Source organism: Capra hircus, chromosome 15, assembly GCF_001704415.2.
Source record: "Capra hircus breed San Clemente chromosome 15, ASM170441v1, whole genome shotgun sequence".
Classification (NCBI taxonomy): Eukaryota; Metazoa; Chordata; class Mammalia; order Artiodactyla; family Bovidae; genus Capra; species Capra hircus.
The window spans coordinates 41,880,057-41,903,270 of NC_030822.1; the positions used below are offsets into that span (position 1 = coordinate 41,880,057).

The following is a 23,214-nucleotide window of genomic DNA, read 5'->3' on the forward strand; positions in this document are numbered from 1 at the left end:
AGGGCTCCATAGTCCCAGAGTCTGGGAAGTGTTTTATACTTACCATGCTGATCCTCCCAAATCTTGGTGATCCACGAGACGGGTTAGCACATTCAAGTTTGAGGAGTCCTTCAGTAAGGAAGCCTAATTAACTTTTTTCCACTGGGTTTTCCTATACCTCTTTGAAGTGAGTTTTTTTGTTTTGCATATTACATTCTATGCAAGTGTTTATAAAATATTCTTTGCTCAGAAACACTGGATGAAAGAAAATAAAAATGTAAAAAATAGAATTAAGTATTGGTCAGGTAATGGAGTGGTGACTTTGTAAACTTTAAAATCTCTGATGGAAAAAAATCTCAGAGGGAAAATATGGCACAGATCTGACTTATAAACAGTTTTTAAAACTTAATGTATAAAAAGTAAAAAAATAGTCAATAGGCAGGCAGACCAGGAGAAAATCTGCATTTGACATGATAACAAAGATGTTCGTTGCTGTGGCATTTAGAAAGTTCCTGCAAAGCAATGGTCTCAGGCACCTTGCTAATGTAGGTAGTATTTGTTGATTAAAGACCCAGTGATAAACGGGCAAAGGCTATGCATGAATAGTTCACAGTCAAGCAAATTTTAGAACCCTGAAACAGCAAGCATTTCCAAAAATGTTCTAACTTGGCTTTCAAAGGAATGTAAATTAATTATGCTGTACCCACTAAATAAGTAAAGGAATAGTGAATAGATTGTAAGAAAAAAAAATGCAGACTTAATCACTAGTATTAAGTGAAAAGTTAAATGGGGACAATCTTTTCTGGAAAGCAATATGCTAACGATTATTAAGACCCCAAAAAAAGGGATTCTGACCTCTGGGCCCAGTAATCCCACTCCAGGAACTGATCCTAAAGAAATAATCCAGCCAGAGAGAGAAAGTCCCTGCAGCCTGAATATGGAGTAGGGTAAGTGGGTCAAGCGAAGTGGGTGAGCGTGGGCTGCTGCTGCTGCTAAGTCACTTCAGTCACGTCCGACTCTGTGCGACCCCATAGACGGCGGCTCTCCTCTATTTCTGTGAACTCATTCGCTTTCAGGGCTTTTCCTTTAATCCCTTAAATAAGTAAAAGAAGCAACTGGTAACTGCCCCAAGGCCAGTGTTTCCAAGGAGTCAAAGAGTTCCTGTGTGGTACCTCATCAGCTCTTCACCTCCTTGGGTTGATATTGACTTTAAAGTTCACTGAAGCGACAGGCGACCTAGAGCAGGATCTTCAACTATTAAGCATTTTCACCTGTCCAAGGCTCAGGCCAGGAATCTGGCGCTGCTCACAGGAGAGGCCTTGGCATAGGGGAAGGCCTTGGACTTGGCTGAAGGCCCAGCTCTGACCCCAACACTTAGGACTGACTCAGAGGCAGTCCCTTCACAGAAGAGCAAGTCCCTTCTGTGAATGGGGCTAGAGATGCCTCTGGCGGAGGGTTTTGTGAAGGCAGAGTCGGTGAGCATGCCCAGCAAGGGCTCTTGCTGGGTTATAGGGTGAACTTTCCTGGCTTCATGCAGCAGAGAGTGTCCTGAGGGAGGCATTCGGGGTCAGAGAGACTCAGAGCCTGACAGGACTTCTGAGAACCAAACGGGTCTCAGTTCACACGGGGTGGCAACACCTATTGCTCTCTAGCCTTCCAGTCCCCCAGCTCTCTTGAAGGTAACTGGCTACTTCCCTTTGGACGTTCTGGCCTCAGCCTGAGCCCCTTCTCTCCCGCTACCTGCACTTTAGTTTTGCTATAGTGAGTGTCTTGAGTCTCAGCAGAGGAGCCGTCTCCAGCTCTGTCATGGGCTGCCTGCGCACCATCTCCACTTCGCTCTCTGCACAGTCTCCAGCTTAGATGTCCACCTCAGGCTTCTGATCTTCCCCTGAGCCAGACTCCACCCTTGGCCTTCACAGTCTCCAGAAATGGCAGTTCCGTTCTTCTTGTTGCTCAGCTCAGAGCCTTGGTTGGAGTCATTCTTGGCTCTTCTTTTCTTGGTCCCGCATCCAGTCCATTAGTGAATTCTAAGTACACCCGGACTCTGCGTCTCACCACCTCCACGCTGCCGCCTGGTCCCAACCACTATTATTTCTTCCCACGTTTTTCCGGCGACCTCCTGCAAGCCCTTCTTAGAGAGAGTTCTCCCTCTGCCAGTCAACCTATTTTCAACCCAAAAGCTGGAGTAATTCTGTTAGAACGTAAATCTGATCTCTCCTCTGCTCAAAACTCCAAAGGCTGCCCAGCTCCCTCAGAGGAAGAGCCAGAGGCGTATGGTGGAGTCAGACGGTTCTGTGGAGTCTGGCCCCTGTTACTCTGACCTGCTCCCCCTCCCATGCCGTGTCCCAGCCACACTGCCCGCTGCCGTGTGGCGTTTGCACTGGCTGTTCTCTCTGCCAGGAACACCGTTTCCTGGTATCCATATGACTGATCTCTTTGTTTCCGTGTCTCCCTCCCTGTGAGGTCCACCTTTCATACCATAAACTGTACCCCCAGCTCTCCTGATCCCCCTACCATTTACTTTTTCCATAGTACTTGTCGCCTCCGACTGTATTATATAAGCCACTTACTACCTACATGTATTGTTTATGTTTTCCTTCTGTTGAACGTAAGCTCCTCAAGGGTGGGAGTCTTTGTTTCTTTGGAACACTCGTATACACCCATCAGGTAGAACAGTGCTTGGCACATAGCGGACCCTCGATAAATATTTGTAGAATAAATAAAGGTCCTGCCTTCCAGCCTGGACCTCTGACTCCTCTGACTAGGGAGCCTGTGGCCATCTGGGGCCTGAGATGATCTTGCTGGTGTCAGGTCACAGGAGCAGAGAGAACCCGTAAGAGCAGTAGGCACTGTGTCTTGCTACCTCTGCAGAGCCTTTGGATTGATTGGGAGAAGGGAGTTTTGGTTTAGTTTCCATTTTGCCTCCAAGGGGTATAATCTGCACACAGCCTCTCTTGGCTGCGAGTCGGAGCAAGTATGTCGGAAGCTGGAGGCCTGGGTTGGCCCAGCATGGTACCTATTTGTGGCAGGAGAAGGAAGAAGAGTCAAGATCTGGGGACTAAGCCTCCAAAGCTGGCACTGTGAGCCAAACACAAGTAGGAAAGTCAGCTTCCTCTCTGCCTTTGGGCCACCACACTGTCGGAAAGACACTGCATGCCCCATCCCTTCCTCCCAGCCCTGATGGAGGAGGCCTTGCTGCTCGGAGGGCTCAGGACAATTTGGGGGCCCATCTGTAGCTGGTGTTTCCATGGTATGTCTGGGCAGAGGGCTCTGTGAGATGAGCAGATCAGCTCTGCTGAGGGCTGTGAACAAAGGAAGGGTTGGGTCCTCCTTCTGGTTGGCTTTTAGTTTACTTGAGTTGGTTTCTGCACAGAAGTTGCTGCTAAAGCCGGGCAGGGTCCTTGGAGGAACACTGCTCACGCTGATTCAAAGCAGTAGAGGGTGAGCCCGAGTACGCATGTCTGCACACAAACATGCCCCACGGTCAGCCTGGGGATGCCTGATGAGCACGCCACTGGGCAGGAGAGCCATGCCCCAGCATGGCAGGTGGACCCAAGGCCCAGGGCCACCCATCGGTGTGCTCATACCCTGAAAGCCCCTGGAAACTGGGATTCCTAGCAGTAGACTCTCCTCCAGGATGACAACTGTGCTGTCTTTAGACACCTGTGCCTTATCTTTGGAAGGGACATGCACTGCAAAGGCCCTTGGTACTAAACCAACAGATCTCTCCTAGGGCAGTTGGGTGGAGGGAATGCTTGACACAGGCTGCTTGCCAGGGCCCTCGCCCATCCTGCTGGGGGCTTGTCAGTGTCCCCTCACTCAGCGCAGTCCAGGAGGAGACTGCACTACACTTAGTACCCTGGACAGCTGCCTGCTTGCTCTCAGGTGCACTCCCTGCCTTTCCCCTGCTCTTCTCTGTAAGAGGTGTAACCCCTGCAAACTACATCTCCCAAGCTCCTTTGCAACTGGTTTCCTATTCAGTTTGACTGTTGAGACATTACTAGTGAGGGACTGGAGGGTGGGGTCAAGGGAGAAGCCAGGGTATTCCTCCATCACTCTGTATCCCGGGCAGTGCTGTGTACTTCCCATGGTACCCACCACCTACTGTGTGGCCCTGGCCTCTGGGCTCATAGCACCAGCTCCTCCCAGAGTCCCCCTAGCCAGTAGCTTCCTATTGTTATTCGTCTGTGCGTTGCCTTGTCATCCCTATTTGACTTTTCAGTCAAATAACTCAAAAAACTTTGACCAATCGTTATTGGTTTCCTTTATTAACTTTACTCTGTTGAATACCTGACTTGGGTTCTATTTTCTTGACTGATAAACTTAAGTTCCATTGCTCTTGTTAAACTTCTCTCTTCCAAGAGAACAATGGGCAAGAGAGAAGAGGGAGCTTTTACAAGCCCAGAGCCAAAAGTGGCGCTGGCAGTTAGGAGCTGTGTGACCTTAGACCAGTGAGATAGCACCTCTGAGTTTCAGTTTCCTAATCTGTAAAACAGGCTTGCTTCGTTGTCTTCCTGGGTTCTGGAGGAGAGTGGAGGGTCTCCAGACTTGGGGAGAAAACGGGAACAAGTTTGCCAGCAGAGAGAGGGGCAAGGATGCTCCCTGTAGGAGGGGCCTGGCCGCAAAAGAGGCTCAGGACTTGGCTGCTTGGGGCCAAGTGAGGATAGACATTTCCCTGGACACTGCCTGCCTCTGCCTCTGGAGTCTCCTCTTTCTCCAGGGAGCAAGTGTCTGGCCTGAGCAATGAGAGGAGACTGAGATGCTCAGCTCTGAGCAGATCTCCTTCCCTCCAGGAGGCTGGGGCGGCTGCCCTGGGAAGGGCTGGATCATCCTCACCCTCCACAACCAGACACTTCCTCCCCTGGCAGCTCCCAGCCCCACTGAATTCTCCCTGTGAGCACTGATGACTTCAGGCAAAGCCTAGGACAAAGAGCAGCTGGGCCTGGGGGAGGCAGCACCAGTGAGCACACCCGAGCCCTTCACCTGGGGCTGGTCACAGACATGCTGCTCTGTGTCCAGGGCTGGCTAACGCCATTCACCCTTGGGGTGGCCCTGGTTGAGTTACTCCGGTCTCTGCATTCTGCCACTCACGCAATGAAGATGATCATAGCATCTTTTCAGGATGAGGGGATATCCGAGAAGATGAATGTAAACTGCTAAACAGGCCTGTGACCCCAGGTGATGAGTTGGGGCTGCTTTTGTTATTGCTTTTAGATTACTTCCCTTACAAGTACTAGCACCACCAGAACTACCGCTACTGGTCTGTGGATGTGGCTAGGGATCCCCAGGGGAATGCGAAGAAGTATCTGGAATAGAAGCTTGAGTGCAGATTTCCTCTTGGGGCAGCGCTGACCTGAGACCCAGCGGTTGCCTGGGCCTTGTGGGGCGGAAGGAAGGGAGGAGCATGTCCTCCTTGGGGGTCTTCTGCCTGCGCGAGCTGGTGACAGAGGAAGCACCAGCTTCTTTTCCACAAGTCTCCATGACCAGGCGCCCCCCGGCCCCTGCCCCTCCCCTGATACCCAGGCTCCCCTGTGAGGAACACTGGCCCTGACCCTGCTGCACTGGGGGATCTTCACTCAGCCACCTCCCCACCCCTCCAGAGGCCAGGGAGCCAGCCTTACTGTGATCTATCCCTCAGCCCTGCCAGCAAAGACAAAGCTCTCCAGGAGAGAGGAGGAGGAGGAAAGCAGACCCCGGGTGTTCTTGCAGGTTTGGGCTGGCCTCTGAGATATAGTGGGTGTGTGTCTGCCGCCTGGCACAGCTCGCCTCCACTGACTGCAGCCGCCCATCTGGCCAGACTCCTCTCCACTCCCTCTCCCCTCTTCTCTGCCCTGTGTGCTCAGCTGATAGGCCTCCTCCAGTCATCACAGCTGCCTGCTCACTGGTAGCCCTCTCTCCTTGTGGGTCCTTCCATCCACCTTCCACTCTGTGACCAGAGCTGTCTTTCTCGGAGGCAAATCTGATGGTGCCAACAGCCAGCTTCCAACCCTTCAGTGGTTGCTCCCAGAGCAAAACCCACCCTTCACCTCACTGTTCCTGGTCTGGTGTCAATGCAATCATTTCCCTCTGGCTTCTTTTCTCTACCCTCTTGCCCTCCAGGCGCATGGACTTAGTTTCCATTCCCATGCAGGTGGCAGTGCTTTCCCACTTTGGTTTTACTCCCAGGGGTCTGCCCCCTGGAGCACCACCTCTCCTCTCCCTGTTCAAATCCTACTCATCCTCAAGCCCCATTGAAACGGTGCCTTGTAACCAAAGTCTTTATTGCATGGAAGTTTGACCTCCCTCCACTCACAGCTCATCTTGGCCTCACTCTTTTGGGTCTACCTTATAACACAGGTATTTGTGAACAGACCTTCTTTTTCCTGTGGGGCAGAAAGAGGTGCTTTGAGGCAGACCATGGCTGATTCATCTTCAAATCCCCAGTACAGCCTGGATCAGAGGAGAGCACAATAGCGTCCGTTGGCTATGCAAGTAGCTGCACACACAGCTCACGGGCACACACATCTATACTCACAAAGAACCATCTATAGAGCCAGGTCTCTGCTGCAGTAGCTGTGTAACAAGCCTCCCAAACCTTAGTATCGTGTAACATCATTTTTCTTGCTTGTGGGTCTCTGGCTTGCCTGAGTGGCTCTGCTTCAGGCTGCAGGTGTAAAGGTAGCCTGAGATTCCATGGGATCAGCCAGGCTGTAGGCTGGCTCCAGATCTGTCCCGTGTGCCACAGTCAGGGACCCTAGGCTGAAGGGGCAGTAGTCACCAGGGACAAGCCCTTCGCATGGCCAACAAACAGGAGCGCAAGTGGACTAGCCAAACAGCAAGGACATTGAAAGCTGCAGCTCACGTCATGCCCACTGATTTCCGCTGGTTAAAGCAAGCCTCAGGCCAAGCCTCGGGGCAACTGGACAGAGAAGTTCACTCCTCCTGTTTAGTGGGAAGGACTGCAAGGCCATAGGACAAACTACAACTCTGTTACGGGGAGGGACTGAAGAACTAGGGACGCATCCCAGTCCAAACTCATAGAATAACCCCCATGCATATTGGGGCCCATTTGTAGTACTGTTCTGCTCACAGACATACAGACTAGGCCACATCCTCTGAGGAAATATACTACTGCGTGCTGGTGTCTTAAACTCTCTGTACACCTGTTTTCTCAGCAGCAAAATGGGGATAATACTTCTTTTCTTAGAATCTTGTGTGACACTTAATAGACTTATTACATGCTAAAATTCTCATAAAAGTACTCAGCAAAAGCTGCTGCTATTATTATTACTACATAGTCAAGTATTCAATTATAACACTTACTCCCCAAATGCATCCCCTCCATCTACAGCCTCACCAATGCAGAAGGGTGCATACATGTCCTCACAAGCAAGCATGCACTGTACCAGGGCTTACAAACCAGGGACCACCTGGCTGCACCTGCTTGTAAACATGTTTTATTGGACCTGTATAATATTTTAAAATGTGTGGCTTTGCACATAAAAATAAAAATGAATTATCTTCACAGATGGTAAATAGAATTAGGGAGTAGATAACATTTCCCAGAAAGAGCGTGTGGGTGATAAAATGGGAGGGCCTAGGTGGAAGCATGAAGAACCTGTCATTTAAGGGTTGGCTAGAAGCCAGAATGGTTGAGATGGAACGGTATGCTAGAAAGGGAGAGAAAGTGAGCCTGGGAGCAGCGAGGAGCAGAGTGCAAGAGCTGCAGGAGGGCCCCAAAGCCTAACGAATTGGATTTAGAAACATGGAGGGCACTGGGGGCTTTGTTGGGAGTCATTTGGATAGTGGAGGTATAGGCAGGATTATAGGGGATTGCGGAGTGAGTGATGCGAGGTGAAGAAATGGAGAAAGGGAGTGCAACCAACTCTTCCAAGAAGACTAGGAAGGAAGAAGAGTTGGCTGGGAGTGGGGATAGCCTGGGAATAAAAACAGTTTTCTTAAAATGGTAGGGTATGTAAACGCTTATGGAAAAGATGCGGGAGACAAAGCATTAATGGCACAGGGAAGAGGATGACCTTGGGGGATGTGTAGGGGGAACCAAGATCAAGTGCAGTGTCATCCTTAGGAGGAGGAAGGGCTCCTTTGCCACTGTGACCAGAGAGGAGGTCACTGATAGTGGCCAAGAGGGAACTGGGGCCCGGGCTGCCTGTCTTGCTCATTTATTCACCAACTGATTCATTGATTCATTTAACAGGTATTTATTGAGCATCTACTCTTCACCAGGCACAATACTAGCAAGAAAGAAATAGGCCAAAATCACTGCCTTTATTCTCGGCATGGGAGAGAGAGAGAACAACAAAATAAATGGGGAATGTGCGTAGTACATTAGAAGGTGTGATATACTATGGATAAAAGTAAAGGGGAAAGGAGAGCGCTGAGGGTGCGGGTTCCCATTTGAGGAGGATGATTGGGGTCACCTGCTTGAGAAGGCGACAGCTGGCTGAAGGCTTGAAGGTAGTGGGTGAGCAAGCCCTGCTCTTTAAATCCCTCCTTCCTCGGAGGAGGAAGAGGCAAGAACCTCTGAGCTGGGGGCTGAGACGAAGGCGGGCTGAGTGTGGGAGAGTCAGCATGGTGTTCATGTGGTCGGAGCAGAGAACCGGGAGGGAAGCACTGGGAGATGAGGTCACAGGGACCCTAGAGCATTGTGAGAGGAGGTGGTGGTATTGTCTGACTTCCTTTTTAAAAAAAAAACAAAAAACAAAAACCACAACTTTTTAATTAGAGGATAATTGCTTTACAATGTTGTGATGGTTTTTTGCCATACATCATCATGAGCCGGCCATAGGTATACCTATGTCCCCTCCCTCTTGAAGCCCCCTCCTACCTGCCTCCCCATCCCAGCCCTCTAGGTTGTCACAGAGCACCAGCTTTGGGTTGCTTGCATCATACAGCAGTTTCAACAGTCACTCGGCAGCTGTTGAGAACAGACTGAAGGGTGGGCGTAGCCAGAGGGAAAGCAAGCTGGGAAACCAGTTGAGTCTGTATCTATAATCTAGACAAGAGATGATGGCCACTGGGGTCAGGGTGGTAGCAGAGGAGGTGGTGACAGGTGCCTGGATTCCTGGCGTATTTTCAAGGTAGAGCCAACAGGATTTGCTGATAGCTCGAGTGAAGAGTGGAAGAATGAAAGGAGTCAAGAATGCCACTGAAGTGTTGACTGGAGCAACCAGCAGGCCCCAGCTGCCATTTATGGAGATGGGAGGGCCATGGGGAGGCAGGCTCAGGGAGAGGTGGAGATGGCGATTTCCATGCATGTGAGGTTAGGGTATCTATTGGACATCTCCCTGGAGATGCCAAGAAAGCCTTTGTGTGCATGCATCTACATTCAGGGGAATGTCCAAGTTGGACAGAGAGATGTGTGAGTCCATGCTGTCTGGGGTTATTTAAAGTCATGAGACTGAATAAGGTCATCAAGGCCATGAGTGTAGATGAGAAGAGAAGAAGTTCAAAGACTGAGTCCTGGGACCTTCCAGTGCTAACAGGTCAGGTCCTGGGGAAAGGGGAACACGGAAAGAAACAGAGAAGGGGATAGCCAATGGGGAGGAGGGAGCCAGCTATGCTGTCCTGAAAGAAAAACTGCTTCTAGAAGGAGGAAACGATCAGCTGGGTCAGAGGCTGCTGGTGTGTCAAGTAAGAGGAGAAATGAGAAGTTACTGCTGGGTTTAGCAGCACAGTGTGATTTTGACAAGAGCAGTGCAGAGTCTGGTGGGCTTGCAGCGGGCCCCTGCACGTTTCAACCTTCCTTTATGGGTTAAATGGGATGGTGTGTGTGTTCATGCCCAGCACACAAGATGTGTGCTCTAAATGCTGGGATGTCTGGCGGGCTGAGTGGTGGGGACCCAGTGACGGCACGGAGGAGGAGGTCTATCTTGGAGAGCCCACCCAAGCCTCTGGAGGAGGGGCAGGCTCCCTGCAGGGCTGTCCATTCCCACCATCTCTCTAGACCCTCTTCTCCTCTCAACAGATGAGCCGACCTCCCCCAAGAAGCCCAAGAGCATCCCGGAGCCCGAGCCTGGGGATGCGGCAGGTGGAGCCACCTCCCCACCGCCCTCTGAGTGGACCTCAGTGAGGATCGGCCCCGGGGAGGATGTGGTTGGACAGGATGTGCTGGCCGTGCGCGTGCTGGTCACCAGCGATGACAGCAGGTACGCTCCCACTGCCGTGGGACGGGGGCGGGATGGGCTGGGCAGACAGCTCTGGGGTGCTAGTCTCCCTACTCACTTGCAGCTTGGTTCCTTCTGAGGATCATGAGGGGAGACTATTCCAGGCCCCTGTCCTCAGCTTGGAGGGGGTGGTCTTCTCACTTATGTGGCATTTTCCTTCTATGTATGAGTGCATGCTGAGTCACTTCAGTAGCGTCCGACTCTTTGAGACCCAGTGGACCGTAGCCTGCCAGGCTCCTCTGTCGCTGGGGATTCTCCAAGCAAGAATACTAGAGCAGGTTGCCATGCCCTCCTCCAGGGAATCTCCCCGACCCAAGGATCAAAGCCCGCATCTTTTATATCTCCTGCATTGGCAGGCGGGTTCTTTACCACCTGGGAAGCCCCTTCCTTCTATGTATACCTGTGTCTAAATTTCCTTGTAAGGAAAATCATAAGGCGACTCCTGCCAGATTAGGCTTCCTTGGTGGCTCAGATGGTAAAGAATCTGTCTGCAATGCAAGAGACCCGTGTTCGATCCCTGAGTGGGAGAGATCCCCTGGAGAAAGGAATGGCAACCCACTGCAGTATTCTTGCCTGGAGAATCCCATGGACCAGGGAATCTAGTGGGCTACCATCCATGGGGTCACAAAGAGTCGGACGTGGCTGAGCGACTTTCACTTTCACCTGCCAGATTAGATTAGGGCCCACCCTAATGAGCTCATTTTAAGTTAATGACCTCTGTAAAGACCCTGTCTCTAGAAGCAGTCCCATTCCCAGGTACTTAGAGTTAGGACTTCTTGTGAATCTGGGGGGACACAGTTCAGCCCCGAACCAAGCCAGAGGCTGGGTGCCAGGCAGGGAGGTAACGAGACGACAGCCCTTTCCCTGGGAGCCCTGTGTCTGAGGGAGGCAGTGCTGGGCCTGGCACAGCGTGGTGGGGGTGGGAGATTGCAGGCCTCCAAGCTCACCTGTTCTGTCCCTCCACCTTCCAGCTCTGATGCAGAGTTGGACCACGCTGACAGTGAGGCCTCCAACGCGGAGCCCTCTGACAAAAGACCCCCGCGACCGGAACTCCAGCTCCCACCCCTCCTGAAGCCCCTCACCCGGCACAGCTCCCTGAGGGAGGCCCTGACCAGGGCAGTCTCTCCACACGACCTCGGGGAGCCCGAAGCTGTGCCTGGTGAGTAGAGAGCCTGCCTGGGAGAGAGACAGGCTTGCCTGGCCCTGGGACACGGGGGCAGGACTGGGGACGGGGCACAGAGACTGACTCTCACGGGCAGCATTTCCTCTGGCCCCCAGGCTCAGAGGCGGTGGAGCTGGGAGACTGGGGGTGAGGGGACTGGATGCAGGGCCAGCCTCCCTCTCCACAGGGAGCTTTGGAATCTCAAGTGGGAAGGTGGCAGAGGGGCCTGACTGGCTGTCGTGTGTCACAGGCAGAGATAAGGGGTGGGGGTGGCCCAGGACCCTCTCGCCTGGAGCAGTCTCCTCTGTGAATATCTCCTGACGGGCCCTCTGGCATTCCGTGGCCCGCAAGGGAAGGTCCAGCTGCTGTTGGGCCACAGGTAGCCCTGGGCAGCAGTTTCCCTGGGGGCAGCACAGGGTCCCTGTCAGTGCCTGGGGCCTGTGGAATGTGTGGGAACACATGCCCTGTCACTGAGAGCTGTATTGGTCAAGGCTTTGCCTATACATGGCGCCACTTCCTCCTCAGGGTGATCCTGTGAGGTAAGTAGCGTGAAGCCCACTTTACAGGTGTGCAAACGGACTCTTTTCCCAAGGACTCACAACTTAGTGAGTGCTGGGTGCTCCACACTCTAAGAAGTAGCTGTCTTTAGCATTCCAGCTTGTTTGAATAAAGGTGGCCTTGGATTGAGTGTTTTGAGTTAGTCAAGAGCGACTGCTAACCCGTGGGTGTGAAGAAACAGGCTAACAGCAGCTTGCCACCGTCAGGACCAACGGCCTGAGCGTCCCTGGGAAGAGCCGCAGCGCCACTTGTCCTGTGCTTCCCTCTGGTGGCCAAGAGCAGAACTTCCACGTGAACCTAGAAATGCTCTCGGGAGCTGGGGCTGGAATCCTGCAAATTCTGGGTTTACCCTCCCATGTGAGCTGTTTTTTAAAAGGACAGATTGTCATCCAAACACATTTTCTCAGGACCATTTGTGGTGCTATCCAGAGAGGATTAGCACATGCAGAGGACAGAGGCTTGGGTACCGCAGGCCTCTCCCTCTCCCTGGGCTCCAGCCTCCTCAGTTACGTATACGAAGCCTGCCCGCCTTTCATTCCTTCCTTCCATTTCTTCTCTCTCCTCAATTGCAGGGGATTTTAGGCAACTTACAAGAGAGGCATAAAACAAAATTGTCTCTATATATGAAAGAGCGCCTCAAGATAAAGTCTCAAGATATCTATATACACATGAAAGTGAAAACCAGTTTAGGAGGTTTAGACCTCAGAGAGGCACACCATTATCCTAAACTGTTGTCTAGTGGAATCATTTGATACTTAGTTTTCCTGAAGCCACAGTTCAAACGGAAACAATCATTTCTCATTATTCACGAGGAAAAGATACACTGGTTTGCAGGTCTCAATTCCACTTTTCCTGATGCTTCACACTATGGAAATTTCCTGAGAGGGATATTCCACTGTGTCTTGAACAATGCCTCTGCAGAAAATGCAGCCACAGTTTTCCCAAGGCCGTTTTATGCAGCGCCCCTTGCTGGCAGGCAAGAGCATGACAGGGAAGTATGACAGCTAGAGCGTTTCTCCCAGGATGGGGTTGGGTGGAGAGATCAAGGCAGTGTGACCAGAGGATTTTGCTTGACAGTCCAGTTTAATTCCAGAATAAGAAACAGAGTAGGCAGAAGTGGACAGACCTTGTGACTTTCCAGCGATCTTCTGTCAGTTTTGCCTTCATCCATCATGGTTTCCATCACTGCCAAGCAGACCGCATCGTAAGGTTACAATCTCGGACTTAGTCTGAGTGCTGTGTTTTGTGTTGCTGGTTACAGTGAGTCTGTCACTGTAGCAGGTAATGTAGGGTTGACATCATGTTGTGGGTGTTACAGGGTTTCATTAATCACACTTTTCGCCTAGATAAATGGCTCACAGTTTAGCTGAAGGGATGCTGAAAAATACCAGGACATCACTCTACAAAGACTCCATTTGTACACCAAATGTACACCATTTGTACACCATGCTCAAAGCAGCATTTTTTACAATAGCAGAAAGGTTAATGGCCCAAATGTCCATCAACAGGTGAATGGATAAATTGTGCTATATCCACACAATGGAATGTTATTCACCTTTAAAAAGGAATGAATTTGCAACACACACTATAACATGGATGGACCTTTAAGTTATTATGCTAAGGAAACTAAGCTATGAGACAAGTATTGTATGATTTCACTTCTGTGAGGCATCCAGCATCGTTTAAGTCATAGAGGCAGGGAGTATGGAAAAGTGGTTACTAGGGCCTGGGGGAAGAGGGTGGCTAGGGATTATTGTTTAATGGAGACAGGGTTTCATTTGGGATGAAGAATAAGTTCTGGAGATGAATGGAGGTATTGTTTGCACAACGATGCGAATGTACTTGATGCCACTCAACTCTACATGTAAAAATGGTAACATGGTGATTTTAATATTATATATGTTTTACCACCTTTGAAAGGACTCTGGGACTGCCTCAGCTCACCAAGGAACCTATCGCCTTCTCAAAGTTTTTTAGCATAGAGCATGCCCATGATGATGGTTAAAAATAGAACTTGAGCCCTGTCTAATAGAAGTCAGAGAAGACACTCCATAATGCTCCCCTAAAACACCATGTTCAGTGGTTCCTAAAGAATACCATTTAAGGGGCAGGTTTCTAGGTTCCTTCCTTCAGAGACTCAGATGTCTTGGGTCTAGAGTGGGGCCCAATATCTGCATTTGCATAAGTGCCCCAGATGCCTCCAGGAAAGAGGGCCACCACAGAGGCCAAATTTGAGGGCCCAATGTGGGAATGGGATACATTATATCCCGCTGCCCACTCTCAGGCCCCAAATGGCCGAGACCCATTTCTTCTGCCTGTGATGTTCATTTTGCTCAGCTGATTCTCAAGGCCCAGCCCACAGCATCCTGCAAGCGTGTTTCCATTGGAACCAGGACAAGAGGAGGGGTCGTGGCCATGGATTGTACAGGGGTTCAGTTAAAATCGAAAGGGCTTGGGGACTCTGGGGGTAACACGGAAAGAGGTTGGTGTTTTCTGCAGCTTCCAGGCTTCAGTGAGAGCAGCTCTGGTTCCTCTATGACACAGTTGTGGCATTGATGTTAGACTTCAGCTTCGAAGAGCTGCTCTGCTAAAAACAGATGTGTTATATATGCCTGTGTGCATATAGGCATATATGTATACATGTATGTACATAAGCATGTAAGTACACATGCTTATTACCAAATGGGTGAGTTAGAATGATGGCACTTAATCTGAGATCTTTTCTGAAAGAGGGCAGTACCTGGCCCCCAGCAGTGTCTCAGTAAATGTTTGATGACTGAATGAATGATAACTTAGAGGTGTGTGTTATAGAGACAGGGACAGCCTGAGTAAAGGGGCTCAGTCAGTTATGGCCATGAGTCTACTAGCTTTTGGCAAATGGGCCATAGGAGACAACTCCCTATTTGTCCTATCCATTTAACAGACTCTTCCTCCCTCCTCATCTCCCCTGCCTTTTTCTTTTTCCCACCACAGCTCTGCAGTGGGCCAATAGCTTCCAGTGTCCAGCTCCCAGCGAATACCAGAGTGGGAGAAGATTCCAGTCCAGTGAGTCATGAGCTCCCTGGGGAAGGTGGGGGCGGGCAGGAGCTGTCTGATTAATTCTCAGGGGCAGCTGTTCTCACTCCTCATATGTCCTCTCTGAACGGGCCTCCTGGATGTGAGCGGAAAGGAAAGAGATGTATGTTTGACTCCATTTCCACTGCTCACTAGACGAAGTACTTTCCAATGGATTTTCTACCTTCAGCGAGCCTTTACAACTGCGCTTGAAAGGGGCCTGAGCTCCAAGCTTCTTGAAACAAAGATGAAACTGTGGCCCAGGGGCTCTATACATTTTGGTTCAGTTCACTGGAACTAGGCTGGGGCTGTCAGCTTAACCTTGAGCAGTAGTGGGTAAAGCAATGAAAGAACACACACCCCCATCCACCCACCCACCCCCTACTTCTTTCTCTGAGCCGGCTACCAGGACCAGGGCCTGCAGCAGGTGCCAAGGCAGCAGGCTCCCACTAGGGGGCGCAATGACTGCGCGCACGGTTGGCGACGTCCTAGGGCCAGCCCGCGCCTGACGCCATCCTAGTTACCGAGCAGAAATGGAATTCCCTCTCCAGTCTTGAGAGTGGGCACGGACTCTTCATCTGATTCCAAGTTCATCGCTGCCCTCACGCTCTCTCTCCAGACTTTGCTGTAAGAGAGATGGACCCAGGAAAGCCTTGGCTTAGACCAAAAAAAAAGAAAAAGAAATGAAGTTGGAACAGCGTGCTAGTTTAGTTAACTTCCTCCTTCTGAGTCATCACTGACTCCTGGTCAGTGAGTCATTCTCCCCGAAACCCCAAGAACTGCAGCCCCTTTCCCTTGGGCCAGGCGGGGACAATGGGCACTTCTGGACCAGGGCCGCACACCTGGGCAGGCCACGTCACCAGGAAAAACCTAAAATGACTCGAGCCATTCTGTAGTTCCAGGCAAGGAAGGTAAGGGGAAGAAGGGAATTAACCTTCAGTGAAGGCCCAGGTCAGGCCTTTTTCACGTGTTATTTCATTTACTCCCCCACCTCAACCCCTCCTCAGCCACGGGAATTCTATGGGTGGGTCGATTTGGGCACAGATGCTGTCCCGCTCTTCCAGCTGTCTTTACTGAGTGCCACTGGTATGAGGGGTCTGGCCTCGCCCTCAAGGAGGTCCTGGTCGGGGAGTCGGGGGTGGGGGCCGGTGAGAGCTGGGAGCCTGGTAGGTGACCCTCCCAGCAGGGTGGGGGATCCTGGAGGAGGCACAGGGGAGGGGAGACTGCTAACCAGTGGCGTGGTTTCTCAGCTATGTCTTTAGTTAACCCAGGAGTATCAGCTGTTGCTTCTCAAATGTATATAAAAGTTTGAGAGCCAGCCTCGAGTCTGAATCATTTCCAGGGGCTAAGTGCTTAGTATAGGCCTGGAGCAGAGGAGGCACCCAGTGCTTGCTTTCAGAATGAATAAATAAATTAACGGAGGAACTAACTAAAGAGTCCCGGACCAAGCCAGTTGAACTGAGCGGAGGAACAGAGACCATGACTTCAGCCTGAGCAGGCTCCACCCCTAGAGGGCGCTCCAAGACTTTGGGAGGATTTAAGAATTGCCTACGCTCCAAATTTGGGGAAGCTGCACCCTGGGATCCCAGTCTTTGGGAAAATCCCCGGAGCCATCTTTCAGTCATCTTCATTGTGCCCGAAAGGAAATCCAGTAGGCAAGGCTGGTCCTGAAGAAGGGAGCAAAGCTTGGGGTACTCTCATCCATCCCTTCACTGCCCTGCTAAGGCTGGCTCAGGCCCCAGCCCCAGACAGGTGGATGGAGTGGGCTGTGTGTCTGCCCTTATCACTCTCCCCCAGCTGACCACACTCACCAGAATGATCTCTAGGATCAGGGGGAAATGTCTGTATTGCCAGAGGGCCCAAAGAAGAGGCAGCTGACCCAGGAAGGATATGGGAGGATCTGCAATCTGGATTCTGGTCTGTTCATCAACCCCCTTTGCACAATGGGACTGGAAGGGCCAGTGGCACCCAGGATTGAGGCTCCCGTAGAGGTCAGGCAGCCTGGCTGGACCATGCCAAGGTTTCAAGCAAAACAAGAAAGGGCCAACAGAGAAGGATGTGAGCTGTAAGTGAAAATGAAGCCTCTGGACCCTGAGCTGCAGAAGTCCTGGCCAGGGTGGGTGTGTGCAGTCTCCCCTGAAACAGGTTAGCGGTTCAGCAGTGCCTTTATGGGACACCACCTGTGTGCATGGGAGGAAGGGAATGGGATTCATATTTAGCTACCATGTGGCATCTAGGGCTTCCCTGATGGCTCAGTTGGTATAGAATCCACCTGCAATGCAGGAGACTCCGGTTCGATTCCTGGGTCTAGAAGATCTGCTGGAAAGGGATAGGCTACCCACTCCAGTATTCTTGGGCTTCCCTGTGGCTCAGCTGGTAAAGAATCTGCCTGGAGACTTGACTTTGATCCCTGGGTTGGGAAGATCCCCTGGAGAAGGGAAAGGCTACCCACTCCAGTATTCTGGCCTGGAGAAGTCCAAGGACTGTATAGTCCATGAGGTGGCAAAGAGTCGGACACGACTGAGCAACTTTCACTGTTCACTGTGGGATTTACTTTGCGCTCTGTGCTGAGCACCTCTTTTTAATCCCATTTTATTTCTCCAGCTTCCCCATGAAACAGCACTAGGCTTCCCATTTTTCAGATGAGAAACCTGAGGGTTACGTAACTCGCTCGGCATCAGCCAGCTGGCGTGTGAAGGGGGTGGTGTTCCAGGCTCCCCGTCACCATCCTCTGAGGGAACCCGAAGGCCTCGGTGGGTGAGATTTCCTGTCGCCTCTCAGCTGCGCTCTGGTACCCCCTTCCTCTCCCAGGCTGGGACTTGAATGGCAGGTGCGTTGCTTCCATCTCCTCAGGGCCGCCTCCCAGTTCTGAGGCCTCACCCTTGAGGCCATGTGTGGAGAGAGACCCCACTCACTGGGTGGGGGTGGGAATTAGATAAAGAAGAGAGGGGGGCACTCCCAGGTCATGACCTTGAGAACCCCAAGGCTCTCCTGTGAGCTTGATTCCCAAGGTGTCCTGGCTCTGTATCAGAAGGTTCCCAGATTGCTCCTCAGAGGAACAAAGAGGCAGTCTGTGGAGCTGAGGGGACTTTGGGACAAGTTCAGGAGTTTGATTCAGGAGATGGCAGAAAGAGGAGAATGAGGGGGCGAGGAAGAGGAGGAGAAGGAATTTAGCAGGAATTTGGCAAGCCCAGGACAGGAAGCACAGCAACAACTGACTCACAGCTTTTGCCTTTTTAGGCTCGAACCATCTAATCATGGACTGAGATGGGGGTTCGTTGAGGTGACAGGCAGGCCGGCCAGCTGCCCACCCCCACCTGTGTCAGCTCCTGGCAGCCAGTGTGGCCTTTGTCCCCAGCAGCTCCTTCCTGCCACTCTCAGATCTGTTTCCCTGAGTTACCTTTTCCCCCTGGAGCTCTTCCGTTGGGAAGTTTGCTGACCGTGTGTGTGGCCAGCTTTTCATAGCCCAGGCCTGGGATGCATGCTCCAACATGCTTGCATTTGAGAGAGGACAGCAGGTCAGAGTGCTGGCAAACCCCCTGTGTGGCTCCCTGGTGGTCTGGAGGGAACTCCTTTTGTGGTGAGCTTGGGTTTGGCTTGGCCTGGATGAGCCCCAGAGGAGGGGCCTCTCAGCCAAAGCTCTGGGGAAACTGAGGCCAGGGAATCGTGTTAAGAAGCAAGCTGAAATCTCTTGCCTTGGAGGGAAATGGAAATGGGTCAGCTGAGCAGCCAGAAGTAAGGATTCTGACAAGAATGGATAGACAGGTGTTCCTGCGAGGTTCCCTGGAGAACAGCCTTTATGTGCCTGGAGGGCTTACGGGACAGCTGGCTGGGCTGCTGGGTCAGACACTTGGTGGGTAAATCTGCAAGTGAGCATGGCATCTTCTGAATCGCTTTGAGGACTGGTTACTGAAATGGTATGATAGGGAAACAAAACTCTCAAGAGTTTAGGTTTGTTGCTGTTGAGTCACTAAGTCTCGTCCGACTCATTTGTGACCCCATGGACTGTAGCCCACCAGGCTACTCTGTCCATGGGGTTTCCCAGGCAAGAATACTGGAGTTGCCATCTCCTTCTTCAGGGGATCTTCCCGACTCAAGGATTGAACTCACGACTCCTACACTGGCAGGCGGATTCTTACCACTGAGCCAGCAGGGAGGCCCCGATTTAAGGTTCCTAGAGGGTACACGTCCGCACGTGGTGCGTGCCCTCAGGAGAGAGAGGCAATGAGCTTGGTCTTGTAGGCGACATCTGTTAGAACTCTGTTGTAATGAGACTAATTGATTTCAGCTCCCACAGTTCAGAATTAGGCTCATCCTCAGTCCCAGGCACGCTCCTTTCTCCTGTCCATCTGAGCACACGCACTCTCTCTTGCTTGTTCCCTGACCAGCAGGAGCTTGGCATGAACCCCACTCCATATGCGTCAGATGCTTTGATGCTCATTACAACCTCCCTCCCTCGAGTTCTCTTAAAACGTCAGGCTGGCTATCTCGTCTGAGAGCCACCTGATGCACCCGTGAGAGGAGGAGCCCTTTTCCTCAGCTGTGACTGCCTCTCCTGTGTTACCCCATCCGTGCCCATGGCGAATGGTCCAGCCTCTTGTGGGAAGAGGCCTCAGGTGGCCTGTTTATTGACTAAGGAATTTAATGCAGCCCCAGCCCCCCACCACGATGGCTTTAGAGCAGACATTAGAGGTAGACGCCTGTTTCCCAGAAAAACCCTGGAGACCCCTCTTCCCTCTCTCGGGAGCATTCTCTTGTGGGTGTGAGACATAGTGGTTCTTGGACTTTTCGTCCTGAGACCTCCTTCCCCTAAGGAACCTGACACTCCTGTGCCTGTTCTTCCAAGTCCCAGGCTCTGGGCTCCAGGGCCTCTGAATTGGTCTCCAGCATCTTCCTCTCCTGACTCAATTTATAGAATGGAGCTTCACTGATAAACCTCCCCTTTTCTTGATAAAATAAGGAAAAACCACAACTCCGTAATGGAGAGCATGTTCTTTCCTTGGTAGATTTCATACCAGTGAACCGCAAAATGACGGTGTTGCCTCCAAAGGAAGCTTGTCCTCCCCCGCCTCCTCCTTCTCCATCCTCCTCTTCCTCGACTGATGACCTGAATGCCCTGGACAGTCCCTTCCTTACTCAGGTAAGTGCCTTTAGGGCCCTGCACAGGCATGAGGATGATGCCTGTACTCCCCCTACTTCCACACTAAGCTCTGGATTCCTAGCATCCTTAGGTCACCCCAGTTGCAAAGCCAGGGCCAGAGAGATGCTCTGTCAAGAGCCCACCCCAGGCTTCTTCATTTGTACCTTTCACAAAAGTGCACTCTGCTCCTTCTCAGTCACCAAGGGCATAGCCAGCCACTGCCTCACTCAGCAGACTTTATGAGGCCTGGAATCTGGGCTGGACTGTGGGGTGCAGAGATGCTTGGGCTTATCCTCTGCCCTTGATGACCTCACAGAGGGTATTGAGGAGCTGGCAGCTATAGGGTGGCAAGTACAGAATGGAGAGGGCCTTTGGTCGCAGCTGAGAACCTTGGAAGCAACATGCCGCTTGAACAGAAAATGGCATCACCGAGATAGACAGGATTGGACTCTTTCCTTCAGTATGAATCTAGGCAGCCTCTGTTACCTGCCAGAGCCTGTTCTAGACTCTGGGAAGTAGAACATCCAAGACAGAATATTTCATTCTCCTGAGAAGCTCCTGTCCCATGACCAGAGCTCTGGGCAGGACGCAACCTCTCCTTCTAAAGTCTGTTATGTTCTCCCTCTGCCAAGGGCCAAGCTCCTGAATGCTGGCAATGATTGATTGCCTTCTCAATGGGGAGGCATGAATCAGGTTTTAAAGGGTCCTTGTGCAGTTGCTAAGTCATGTCTGTCTCTTTGACCCCATGGACTTTTAGCATGCCAAGCTTCCCTGTCCTTCACTGTTTCCTGGAGTTTGCTCAGACTCATGTCCATTCAGTGATGCCATCCAACCATCTCATCCTCTGTTGCCCCCTACTTCTCCTGCCCTCAATCTTTCCCAGCATCAGGGTCTCTTCCTAAGAGTCGGCTCTTTGCATCAGGTGGCCAAATTATTGGAGCTTCAGCTTTAGTCCTTCCAATGATATTCAGTGTTGATTTCCTTTAGGATTGACCTATTTGATCTCCTTGCTGTCCAGGGGACTCTCAGGAGTCTTCTCCAGCACCACAATTCAAAGGCATCAATTCTCTGGTGCTCAGCTTTCTTTATGATCCAATTGTCACATCTATACATGAAAAACCATAGCTGAAAGGGTTATTGGAAGATCCAAAGTCTTTCCTGCCACCACAGTTCCAATCCAGAGAGGGTAGTTGTCTCTCTTTAATGGTCTCCAAGGAAGAAAGTCTTGGTTTCTTGGTTGTTGGAGGACCATACCTATGGGTAGGATATGCCCGTTGGTAGGGACCATAGCTGAGCCTCCGCATGTGCCTGGCCACCCATACAGGCCAGGCTAGCCCTGCCCTCACTGGTCTGGGAGCTTGTCAACGACTTTGTCTTCCCTCTGGCTTTCTACCCACCTAATCTAAGACTCAGGTAAGCCTTTGATCAGTGATATGGAGGCTCTGGGCCAATTCTAGCCCATTCCAAGGCAGCCACTTAGAAGGAAGAGTGGCCCTCTGAAATCACCCTAGGCAGAATTCTTTTTGACTTTGGGTGTCTGAGATCTGAAGAGAGGAAGGGAGGGGACTGTGGGATGCAGTGCACCTCCTCATGTAAGTAAATGGTGGGAGCTTCTAAACCACTGCTGAGTTTTGCCTGTTCCTTCCAGGTGACAGTTTTCAACACCCCCTCACAAATCTCCAGAGGTCATTTCAGTCCATCCACCCCCATCTTTCTGAGGCGTGCCAAAGCCCGTGGACCACCCAAGGATCTCCCCCTGCGTCTGCCTCATGGACAGGTACTGGAGCGGATGGAATACTGCCTGGTGAGGCCTGATGGAGACGGCCTTGAGAGCTCCAGGCCACCCAGCCCTGCAGAGATGGCTTCTGATGGGTGTCAGGAGGCAGTGGCCCCTCCTAGGGACATCAGAAGCATCCACAGAGGCCCATACCCCGTTGAAGGGAAGGACAGGTGCTTGCCAGACCACCCGCTGTCTCCCTGGGCTGGAGAGGAGCCTGGAGAAGGGAGTACCAGACCCAGGAGGGTAGAGGATGGTGGGTTGGAGCTGGCAGAGAAGTCAGGCTTAAAGAAGTTGGTTCTCACTCCGGAGCAGAAGACTTGGTTGTTGGATTGGAACGACTCTAATCTTGAGAACTTGCACCTGGAAACCGGGGCACGACTTTCCCAAAAGAGCACTAAAAATGGTACAGGAGGCCGTGTGCTGAAACCTGTCCGTCCCCTGCTGCTTCCTCGGGCAGAGAAAGAGAGCTTGCCAGCCCAGAGACAGTCTCAGGAGAAGATGCGGGCCCCAGCTGAACGGGCTCCTGGGGAGCGAAGCATGGCCCCACCCAAGTCTCCACTGCGGCTCATAGCCAACGCCATCCGGAGGTCCCTGGAGCCGCTCCTCCCCAACTCTGACGGTGGGAGGAAGGCCTGGGCCAAGCCAGAGTCAAAGACTTTGCCCACCAGCCCACCTCATGCTTACACTCGCTCATTCAGCTTTCGGAAAAGCAGCTCCAGTAAAGACAGTGATCAGCCATCCCCCAAGAGAGACGTGGCAAGCAAGGCCTCAGCCTTCTTCTCCCTGGGCTCCCCGACTGCAAGGGCTGCCCAGCCCTCAGCCCTGAGCCCTCCTGCCCCTGCCTTTGGCACCCACAGTTTGCCCAGCCGGCCATCCAAGGTGTTTCCTGCATGTGTGCCCCAACCCTGTGGCAGGATCGAAGATGTCCCCACACTCCTGGAGAAAGTGAGTTTGCGGGAGACAGTCCCAGATGCTTCCAAGGTTCCCAAGAAAAGGACCTCACTCTTCTCCTCCTTCAGACTCAAAGACAAATCTTTTGAGAGTTCCCTCCAAGAATCTGGACCAAGAAAGGACTCCCAAGACCTCTTCAGCAGCCCCAAGGGGAAGGCGCCGCCCATGGGCAATGCCCAGCCCCCAGAGAAGCAGGTGCAGCCAGTCAGTAGCACCTGCCTGGGGCAGAAGGTCCCTCCTTCTCCAGAGAAAGATGCAAGTAAGTGGTTCTTTCCTAGCAAAAGTCTCCCATTCATTCGGGAAAGTTAGTTATCCTTATTGGATTAATAAGTAGCCATCTTTCACCTCATTTTGCTTCTCAAATTCTGACAAAAGTAGGAAAACTTGAGTTTGGAGAATTTGGAAAAAATCTGAAAAAAATTAAATT

At 51.7% G+C, this 23,214-nt stretch overlaps 1 protein-coding gene across 10 annotated transcripts in view; it reads left to right on the forward strand.

Annotated features, from left to right (window-relative positions):
- LOC102172084 (protein-methionine sulfoxide oxidase MICAL2) overlaps positions 1-23,214 on the forward strand; it is a 239,835-nt gene that overhangs the window by 155,807 nt on the left and 60,814 nt on the right. For all 10 annotated transcript variants that reach the window (XM_018059551.1, XM_018059553.1, XM_018059554.1 and 7 more), the window contains 5 exons: positions 9,944-10,124; positions 11,114-11,301; positions 14,836-14,907; positions 19,923-20,056; positions 21,705-23,046. In XM_018059551.1, coding sequence (XP_017915040.1) covers positions 9,944-10,124; positions 11,114-11,301; positions 14,836-14,907; positions 19,923-20,056; positions 21,705-23,046 — 1,917 coding nt within the window. The remainder of the gene's footprint in view (positions 1-9,943; positions 10,125-11,113; positions 11,302-14,835; positions 14,908-19,922; positions 20,057-21,704; positions 23,047-23,214) is intronic.